Below are 10,273 nucleotides of genomic sequence, written 5' to 3' on the forward strand. Positions count from 1 at the left end.
TCTCCTTCTCGATTGGAGTCCGGACTCCAGAGGTAGCTGCAGACTCCACAGACCTCCTGGTTCTAGCCCCAGGGCAGGCAGAACAGCAGTGCTGCTGCTCCAGCCTCCATTAACCAAACCGCCATACATTTACCATCAAAATCCTCTACGAGCTACCTGTCCCTCCTCCCACCCAGCAACCCCCACACACTCTGGGGCTTAGATCCTGAGCTGGGCCCCTGTGCTCCGGCCCCCATGGCCCCATCTCCATACCTCATGGAGCTTCTGAGAAGGAGACCACTGACTCACAGCCATCATCTGCCAGGGCTGGCAGTCAAGGCCTCCTCCCTCCCACTCAGCCCCTCAAAGACATCAGGCTCAACTTCCACCTCCAGCCTTGGCTCCCGCTATGATGTCCCTTTCCCTTCCATGGGTCCTCCCTGCTCCTCCCAGGGTCCACAGAATCCTAGTCTGAGGCCTCTCACCTCTTCAGACAGGCGAGCCTTCCATCCCGGCTGCCCTTAGGACTTCTTTCAGCAGACAGTGGGCAAGTGTCTTCTTGGCTTGGCCTTGCCCTGGAGGGCACAGGGGTGTGCTGGAGACCAACCAGGTGCAGCCAGGAACAGCAGACTGTGACGAAGAAGATGTGGGCTCTCAGGCGGGCTGTCAGAGAGGCACAGGGAAGGAGCCCCCTGGAGGGCATGGCAAGGGTAGGTGTGAGGGGATCAAGTTACAGCCCTGAGTGGTAGGAGCACCTGGGAGTGGGGAGCAGGCTGGTGGGCTCTGGGCTGCAGAACGCTGGGAATGAGAGCCCACATGGGTGACGGTGATGGGTGCTCTTCCCTCCTCCCTCCACAGAGCCTGTCCGGATCCCTGTGGTCCGGGCCAGGGTTTATTACCCATGAAAATGGGTAATAAAACAATGAACAGCCACTGCTGCCCCTCAGAGGGCCATGAGCCTCGGATCGGGAGTGGGGGTGAAACACCTGGCTAGGCCCATCCCGCAGCAGTGAGTGACTCTCTTCTCTCCTCAGGCTGAGAGCCAGACCCAATGGCTACTTGTTCTTACAAGAAAGGACCCTGGGCTCCTGGTAGCCTGGGATCACTTCCCCAGTCCTGGTATTCTCAACTGGCTCTTTCCAGGAAAATCCATGTGACTCAGTAATTTCCCAGTTAGTTGACCTCAGCACACTCATGGCCTCTGTCAGGGTTTGCCTCCTGGGGCTGGGTGTGGCAAGGTGTTGGGGCACTGGAGAGGGGTGTGCATAGGGAACCCCCCATGAGGGAAGCCTAAATCCACCCCCACTTCCAGGGCACGCGAAGGCTCTGGAGACTGGTCCAGACCCCAGCAATCACTCCCCTGGCTTGTAGGGGGACTGACGCTGGGGGGCAGCACCCAGCCAGCCAAAACAGAAAACATCCCTCCATGAGGCCCAGCACTCCCAGCAACCCACAAAGGGGGCTCCACCCCACGTGAAGATGAGCTCAGAGGTGGGAGTCACAGCCGCAGCTCATGCAGCAAGGAGTGGCCAAGCTTGACAGAGGCAGGCCTACGGCCATCACCTCTGTATTCATTACAATGGGAGCCCCTGTGGGGATGTGCCTGAGGGGTGGGAAGGGGTGAGCGTTAGGAAGTGAGAGTTATGAGTTGGTGGCCCTAGGGCTGGAAGGAGAGATCCCCAAGGACCCCCTCCAGCCATCCCAGAGGCATTTTGTGGATCCCTACCCCCAAACCCCTAATTCATTGCCGCCTTTATCACTCCTGCTGGGCCCTCAGCCTGAGTGATGGTAGAGACTGTCACCGCTGGAGGCGCTGGGGACTTGTGGGGGAGGTGCTGGAAGAAAGCAGGGGCTGTGCTGAGGCAGAGGTGGTAACAGGGAGCAGAGGTGGCCTAGAGGCTCAAGGCTAGGGCCCTCTGGGACCTGAAGAACCGGAATCAAGAGATGTACCTACCAAACAGGGCCTCAGGGAGAGTCCAAGGGAGCCTGGCATTTCAGAAAAGTCCTAAAGGAAGCTCATTCCAGAACCATCTGTCCTGCCCAGAATGGAAAACCCATATCTGCAACCTTAATTCTGGCCCATCAGCTCCAGAGGGAGGCTCCCACCCAGCACACCTTGGCCTGGCCTCCAGCCTGACACAGAGGGCAGTGAAGGGCACCCTCGGGACTCTGGGAAGTTGTTAGGCTTCTGGTCTAATGATCTCCCCTCCTTTTAATTTTTAATGCAGCTCAATGGCTGTTTCCCAAGGAAGCAGATAAAGCCAGTGGCTCCTTCTGGGTGCCAATGACACTCCTGGCTACGGACAGTGTTAGGGCAGAGAGACTCACAGGTGGGGGATGAATTTCCAGACCTGAAGGTAGTACTCGGAGGCAGGTGGGAGGCAGAGGTGGGGGGAGGGCCTAGTGGTAGGTGGGCCTGTACCCACCCATGGGGTGTCATCAGCTTGAGTATGCAGTTGTTGGGTCCTGGGGAAACAGCAAGGAAGCCTTAAGAACCAAGGGATGAAGTGAAAAACGAGGTCTCATTGTCCTTGGCTCAGCCATAAAACTTGCCATTCCTGGGCACTACCCAAGGCCGGCTGGCTTGCGCAGCCCCTGCTGTGAGGGACTTCCTCCTCATCAGGGAAGCGCAAATGTCTGGGCCCTGACCTCTCCTGACTTCGGGGGCCCATGTCCCCTGACAGACCGCGTCTTTCTGGAGGTCCCCTGGCCTCTCAAACTTGCCACATCCAGTCCAGTCTGGATTGACTTCCCAAACCTCTCTGTCACCTTGGGTGGCTTTCACTGTAGCAAATGGCCTCGCTGTCCACCCAGCTGCCTGAGCCAGAGCCCTGAGTGTCAAATTCCTCAGTCATCTCCTTCCCCCAGGCAATGAGTCCCCTGAAGGCCTTTACCTAACTCGGTTCACTCTCATTTCATGACCACCCCTCCTGGCTGTTCATTCTCCGTGCACGTCTTGGTTGGTGCCCTTAGCACTGTGTCTATGAGTCTGGCTTTGTCCTTCCCTGTCCCCTATCCAAAGTGACCACCAGATGTGAGCCCTGAATGCAGGGGACTGCAAGGTGGGACACACATGGCGGGCCGTCCTGGGTGTGGCTGTGTAGACGCCGAGTCCACACATGGTTGCACCCTCAGATCCTCCCAGACCAGTCAGGAGTCACCAGTACCAAGGTCTGGGGACACTCAGTGAGCAGGACCAGAAGAGGAGTTTGGCTTGAATGGCCTGGCCTCTTGGAGATGCACCTCCGGGGCCCTGGACTGAGGAGATGTGGGTGGGGTCCACCTGGCTGCTACCACAAAGGCCAAAGATGTGTTTCATGTGTCTGATGTGGCCTGGAATGACCTGGACCCCCTCCCAGAGAAGGTAACGCCACTCATGGTGCTGTCCCTGCATTGGGGTCTTCTAATGGTGATCAAGACCCCATGAGCCCCAAATCTGGCTGGAGGCTGGGCTCTCTCTCTCACCACATCTGTCCAGAAAGATGCTATCTGGGGCTCGGGCTGGGCAAGGGGCAGCTGTTCGTGAAAATTCCAGCAAGGCTGAGTTCTCTGCTCAGTTTGGGCTTCAGACACTTCCCAAGTGGTGGAGAGAGGAGAAGAAAGGTTGAAGCACTGCCTCCTCCCTGGGAGAATCTCCCACAAACTTCCTCTGTTTCCTCCATGAGGCAGCAATAATTAGACCCATTGTACAGATGAGGAAGCAGAGGCTTAGGGAGGAGAGACTTTCTTGCGCTACCCAAGGGTCAATGGCAGAGAGCCCAATACTGAGACATTGAGAAGCCTGGGTGGCAGGTTCTGCTGGGGAAATTCTGCCTTTGGTCCCCAGGGCTTCCCTGGGACAGTCACAGGCCACTCTAGCTTCCCTGCCAACACCTGGAGGAGTCTCCCTTTAGAGCTGTCCTGACAGGGATACCCCTCTGCTGGTCTAGCCAGGTGACCAACATTTCCTGGCTTTCTGATCTCTAAGATAGTAGAAGACATCGGGACAGGGATGGATAAGGGTTCAAATCCGGTCTCTGTCATCTCTGCCTGTGTGGACTGGGCAGGCCATCAGTACAAGGACCCCCACTAAGCAATGGCAGGCCCCAGGAGGATCGAGTGAGATCAGCTGGGGTGCCGGTCCCATGGGATGCAAGGCCCTCAGACGTCCATCTCCTTCCTCTTGTGATACTGTGGTGGCCACAACCCCACTTCCTCCACAGCCTGTGGGAGAGACACGCACAGGAAGTTCCTTCCAGAGGGTTTTCTCCTGGCCCTGTGGGAAGGGGCCCAAGGAGGATTCTCAAGGCCCAGCATGGTCCTGCCTCCGCCCTCGCACAGCTCCACTGGGGCGCCTGAGTCAGCGTGCCCACTAGATGCTATCACTGTCACTTTCCACGCGGTACAATCTAGGAATGCCTGCCATGTCATGGCCTCCGCCCTGATGTCATCTTTCCAGAAGAAAGATGTGTGGCTGCCCACAAACCTCATCGCCAAACCCATAGATTTCTGCCTTTTGCATGCTAACTCCGGTGCCCCTGGAGCACGCTACTGTCATAGACCTCTCCTGAGGTTCCTGCTTTGCTTCCTTTCCTGCTCTCCCAGGACCCTTGGCCACTGGCCAGCCTTTTGCCCGGCTGTCATGTCCTTGGCCCTTAAACACCGCTGTTCTAATCCTCTGCAGCCTTACTGATCACAGACCACTGCCAGCTCTGTCCCTGCACATGCAACCTGTGAACTGCCAAACCTTTCCATGGGCGCTGAGACCCTGCAGACCTGCTCCTTTGTCCCGAGTCCCCACCTTAGACACCTGGACAGTGGTTCTAACCCTTCTTACTTACATCCACAACACACTTTGGGGAGGGGGATGGTGAATAGATTACTCTTACTTCTTCATCCATAGTGCTACCAAGTCCGCCTGTTCTCATCCTCCTTGTGTCTCCCTCCCCTGCTGGGAACCTAGCAGGTACTCAGTACATCGTAAGTCCTATCAAGATTCTACCTCCCAAAGCTCTGGAACCTGCTTCCTCTTCACCATACCTGCTGCTCTTCAAACCCTCTGCCTCTGGTCCTAAGTGCTCCCCCCCATCCCGTCCTCCTCTCCCTCCCACCACCTGACTTGCCCACTGACTCTACTGGCCTTTCCAGGGTGTGCTGGGAGGTAGCATCTCCCGGGGGAGCTCTCCGGTCCCCTTGCTCCCCCAAGTAGGGAGAAGTGGGTCCTTGGGATCCCTCAGCTCTGAACTTCCCCCATTCCAGCCTGGACCATACAATGGAAGTGTCCACTGTTGTCTGTCTCCCCCACCAGACGGAGAGGCCTCCAGGGCCAGATGTGAGGGCCAGTGGGAAAGTCCCATCCACCTCCTCCCCAGCACAGGGTCTGGCGATTGGAGGAGTTTGTTGACTAAATGTCAACTCATTTCCTGGAGAAAAGTGGCCTTCCATCTTAGAGGGGCCACACCGGCCCTCTGCCTCCCTGGCCACTAACAGAGGCGCTTCCTGCAATCCCCACTCCCCAGCCTCTAGGGCCCTGACACAGACATCTGCATCTAGTGTCCTTGACCTTGTGCCCCCTGAGAGCTCCCTGGAAGGGGCTGAGCAGAAGCCTCACAGAAAAGGTGGAGGAAGGGCCAGGGCCTGGACATGCCAGACTCCCACCCCCACCCTGGCCCTCGAGGAATGTTCCACCAGGCTCAGAAGGCAGGGTGGCCTCATGGTGGGTCCCATACCACTGGCAGGAACCCCAGTGGGGTGTGGAGGACTAAGCCCTGGCTTTTCTGTGCAAAGGCAGCAACCCGCCTGCCACGCAGTGCAACCTGACAGGGCCCAGGCCCAGTGCTCAGCCCCCTGCTCTCCGGGGCGGCAACTGGAGGCCAGCAGTGTCCTGGCTTGTGTCCAACCCCACCAGTCTAGGCAGGATCAGCCTCTGGGGCCCAGAAACATCACACCCAGTGTGGGGAGCGCCTCCCACATCAGAGTGGTACCTGCAGAGGCCTGGGGGCTCACACAGATGACCTCATGTGCAACGCACCTCCCTGAACACACCAGTAAGTACCAATACATCTTACCACACAGGCACACAAACACTCAGAAGGGCACACGTGGACCCTCAGCCCTGCAAGTCTGAAACTCACAGCATGGGGCAGTTGTGGTGCCAGGCGATTGGCAGACTTAGTGTGGTGATCACATCATGGGGGACATAAATGCCTAATCACTATGTTGTGCTCTTGGAACTAATATAGTATTACATGCCAACTACACTTTCATAAAAAAATTTTTAAAAAAAACAACAAAAAAAAATCCAACCTCGTGCTGTCCTCTCCAAACTCCATTGTGAAAATCAAACACTTCTCAGCCTCTCAAGAGCCTGTGGCTTTTCCAGAAGCAGTTCCTGTTCCACAAAGAGGCCTTTGGAGCTGGAGGTGGGCTGGGGCAGGGGCCATGTAGGAAGCGAAGCCTGGAACACCTGGGTAGAGAGGACACTGTGCCCTGCACCTGGCGTGGATGCAGCCACGACCCCGCAGCCAGCCCCCGGAGCTCCTGGTGCCTGCCAGGGACTGTAGGTAGGAGTGCAGTGCCCACCTAGAGGGGCAGGCTGCCCTGCAGAGGGAGGCGAGGCTCACATAGCTCAGAGGGAAGAGTCACTCAGCCAGGTGGTGCTGGAACCAGGGTTCATACCCAGGGTCGTGACCCACCCCAGCTGAGACCCCAACTCACCTCTGCGGCTGGGGGATGAATATGGCTATGGAAACCAGGACTGGCTGTCCGATGGGATCGCACCGTGAACACTCTGCAGTCTTGTTGGCTGGACAGGCACATGGTTGTCACAGGGGCTGTAGGGAAGAGGTCCCTGGCTGAGGAGCGCTTGCCAACTGCCCTGGGTCCTTGGTTGGCTGAGGTGAGCTATCATAGGACCAAGCCTTTTGGCAGAAATCTGCCATGGGGGACAGTGGGGCAGACCTGGGAGAGTCCTCCTCACACTCAAGTCTCTCACAGTGGGCAGCGGCTCTAGGAGGAGAAGGGAAGGCTGGGGTTGGAATGGGCCGTAGGGTGGGCACAGCCAGCCCAAAGAGTTCTTGGGAAAACAAGCAGGATGGGGAACTTGGGAGTAGGATCCCAATCCAGCATCTCCCAGGCCCTGCCCCGGCCACTCTGGGTCAGGAAATCCAAGCTGTGCCCAGAAGCCTCTCAGAAGGAGGGGGCAGCCTCAGCGGGCTGTCAGACTGCCTAGGGAGGGCTGGAGAGGGTACTCAAGGAGGCAGGCGGGTGGGCTGTCAATTCTTGGAAGGTTCATTAATGAAAACCCCCGATGGTGACCAACTGGGGAAAGGTTCACCTTTCCCATGTGTAGCTGATAAGGAGCAGGAGATTCCACAGGTCAGGTAGTTCCCCCACCTCCCTGGTGTTTTGTGGTCACCATTAATCATTTCCTCTCACTGTGTGTATAAGAGCCCTTTGCCAGTGAGCCCAGTGCTCAGAGAGAAAGGCTAAAGTCCTCAGGAGGATGTGGCTGCAGAACCTGCTTGTCCTGGGCACTGTGGTCTGCAGCATCTCCGCACCTACCCGCCCACCCAGCCCTGCCACCAGGCCCTTTCAGCATGTGGATGCCATTAAGGAGGCCCTGAGCCTTCTGAACCAGAACAGTGAGCCGGCTGCTGTGATGGTGAGTGAGGGAGGGAATGTGGGTCGTGCCTGGCCCACCTCGCTGGCCTGTACTAGCTTTGCCTGTCAGCTTGATAACACTGCATTTTCCTTTTTCTATAGGATGAAGCAAAAGTTGTCTCTGAAATGTTTAATCCCGAGGTAAGATGCTTTTCTCTGACACACCTTCCCAGAGACCTCTACCTTTGGGGAGGGCTTCATTTTATATGGCTCCTCCCAGAGTTGTCCACTTTCCCTCAGTCAGCCGGCTGCCAGAAGGGGGTGTGCTCAGGAAGCCACTGGCCTTGCCCCCGTGGCAGTCACATGAGCTCCATTATTATCTGAGCAGCCAGAGAGATCTAGCATTCAAGGGGCCAGGAGTCAAGAGGGGACAAGTGAGTAAGCAGGGGTTAGTTCATGAGGCAGGGGCTGTGGGCTTGGGGCGCTCCCTGTACCCTGAGACTAAGCCCTGTGGAGACAGGGTGCTGGCTACAGAGGGGCACAGAGGGGTTTTAGAAATAAGCCTTGCTTGTTCACAGGGCAGGTCCGGGTGATGCCCTGCCCCCTTCTCCCTGGTGGGGGGATAGTGACCTCGTTTCCTAGGGGCTGGGACCCTCTTGACATGCTAAGCCAAGGGAATGTGGCTGTGCTGGCTGAGGGTGGCCTGAGCTGAGTGGTGAGGAGCCAGATTCATGCCTGCGATGGACAGGGGCACAGGGCAGTATGTCTGACTGGACCTGTCTGAGACTAGCTGGGAACCATCCTGTGCCCCTCCCAGGCCCTACTCTTGAGGGACAGGGACGAGAACAGGAAGAAGGGATGGGAGGGCACTTGGCCACTGCTTACCAAGGAATGAACATTTCCCACAGAAGCCGACATGCCTGCAGCAGCGCCTGGCGCTGTACACGCAGGGCCTGCAGGGCAACCTCACCAGGCTCCGGGGCCCCTTGACCATGATGGCCAAGCACTACAAGCAGCACTGCTTCCCTCACAAGGTGAGTGCCCGCGTCAGGGCCCCAAGCAGCAAGGTCTTAGTCTAGGAGGGTGAGAACTGGCAGGGAAAGACAGACCTTTGGGTGTGGCTGTTCAGGACCCCAGACAGTGTGTCACCAGATTAGTAATCACTAGACCCTCCAGAGAGGGAGCAGCCCAGCCCGCTTTCGTCTCTAGCAGTTCTGGCGCGGAGCTCTCTCTGGAGCCGGCAGCGCTCCCTAGTGGCGCGGCTCTGCTCTTGCTGTCATCATTAATGAGGTCAGAGATGAGGCAAACCCAAGGAAACTCAGGGCCTGCCTAAAACACAGAGGAAGTTCCGGGGCCCAGCTGCCACCTCCCAACAGGACTTTTGCTGGCCCCTCCTGGGACTCCTGGATTGCATGCGAGCAAGAAGCAGAGCACATCCAGAATGCACAAAGGTCCTGAACACCCCTTTCCAGTGGGAAGCGAGTGAAGTCTGTGGCCTTGACTCCTACTCCTGCCCCTTCAGGGCTTTCAGAGCCAGCCTCAGTCTAGCTGCTCTGTCCTGGCCTAGGACCAAATGCCCAGCAGACCTGCCTCAGGCTGGAATTTTGTCAGGTCCCTGGCCCCAGCTGCCATTGATAGAGCTTTGTACCCTTTGGGTGACACATGGGTTGCAATATGTCACCTGGCCGAGGTCAGCAGGCAGGCCTCAGACAGCCTTCTGGCCTCTGCGTTCCAGAGGCGGCACATTAACACGCTGCTGCTCCCCCTACGTTACCCACTCAGGCCTGGGCTCCAATTTTCTTTGTCTTTTATCTTTAAGGAAACTCTCTGTGACACCCAAACTGTCACCTTCAAAACGTTCAAAGAGATGCTGCATAACTTTCTGCTCATCATCCCCCTTGACTGCTGGGAGCCGGTCCGGAAGTGAGGCGGCCAGTCCAGGAGCCAGTCCTGGGAGCTCACCTGGCAGGGCGCTGCCCTCCCCCACAAAGAGCCAAAACTCTGGACCTTCACCTTGGAGGGACTGCAGGCTGGGTCAGGACCCGGGGGGCCATGGACTTGCTCTGAGCCACGCTGACCCTGATAAAGGCGTGGTAGGGGTGTGGGGGAGTTTTACACTGGCAGGGACCAATAATATTTATTTATATATTTATGTATTTTAATATTTATTTATTTATTTAAGCTCAAAGTTCATATTTATTCAAGATATTTTACCATAATAATAAATTATTAAACGTTTGGTCTTATTGTGCAGTTTTGCAGTTTGTTTTCACCATGAGCAAATGCTAGTGGTGTTCTCCTCCCCACAGGGCAAGGAGGGAGGAAGCGGGGAGGTGGGGGGAGGGGCAGGGCCATGCACTGTCTTGGGGCAGCCCTGTCAGAGCACAGGGGACGGAAGGGGACAGCCGGCCTGAGTACAGCATTCTTCACACCCGGACGTGTTTCCTGGGCTTCCACCACAGAGAACCCAAGGAACCCAGCCAGTGGGGAAATGTGCCCCAGTGCAGGGGCATCGCCCTTCCTGGCAGGCCTAGGGCTGCTCAGGACCCGCTATGTCAGGCCAAACTCCTGTGGCCCTCAGCCGCCACAGCCTGCCCCTCACACTCGGGGCTTCTACCACTCCTAAGGTGACCCAGCACAGACTATCTAGCTGTTCAGGGGGGAAAAAAACCAAACCACCAGGGTCAGAGCTCAGCATATTTACCAAACTTTA

The 10,273-nt window shown here is 57.0% G+C and overlaps 1 protein-coding gene across 2 annotated transcripts; it reads left to right on the forward strand.

Annotated features, from left to right (window-relative positions):
• The first annotated feature begins 6,341 nt into the window (after positions 1-6,341).
• CSF2 (colony stimulating factor 2) lies at positions 6,342-9,680 on the forward strand. 2 transcript variants are annotated; one of them, XM_074312189.1, is made up of 5 exons: positions 6,342-6,856; positions 7,408-7,621; positions 7,723-7,761; positions 8,469-8,594; positions 9,380-9,680. In XM_074312189.1, the coding sequence occupies exons 2-5, from the start codon at positions 7,463-7,465 to the stop codon at positions 9,485-9,487; spliced, it is 432 nt and encodes a 143-aa protein (XP_074168290.1). In that variant the 5' UTR covers positions 6,342-6,856; positions 7,408-7,462; the 3' UTR covers positions 9,488-9,680. The 2 variants fall into 2 exon arrangements, with proteins under 2 accessions (XP_074168290.1, XP_074168291.1); XM_074312190.1 differs by having other exon boundaries at positions 6,342-6,521.
• Positions 9,681-10,273: the final 593 nt, after the last annotated feature.

The sequence above is a fragment of the Rhinolophus sinicus genome, chromosome 5, assembly GCF_057876585.1.
Source record: "Rhinolophus sinicus isolate RSI-liver-muscle chromosome 5, RSI-T2T, whole genome shotgun sequence".
Taxonomy (NCBI): Eukaryota; Metazoa; Chordata; class Mammalia; order Chiroptera; family Rhinolophidae; genus Rhinolophus; species Rhinolophus sinicus.

Coding starts and splice junctions, on each gene's coding strand:
- CSF2 (XM_074312189.1), top strand. CDS start 7,463: ATGTGGCTGCAGAACCTGCTTGTCCTGGGCACTGTGGTCTGCAGCATC. Junction 7,762..8,468: donor CTGAAATGTTTAATCCCGAG/GTAAGATGCTTT, acceptor CATTTCCCACAG/AAGCCGACATGCCTGCAGCA. Junction 8,595..9,379: donor AGCACTGCTTCCCTCACAAG/GTGAGTGCCCGC, acceptor TTTATCTTTAAG/GAAACTCTCTGTGACACCCA.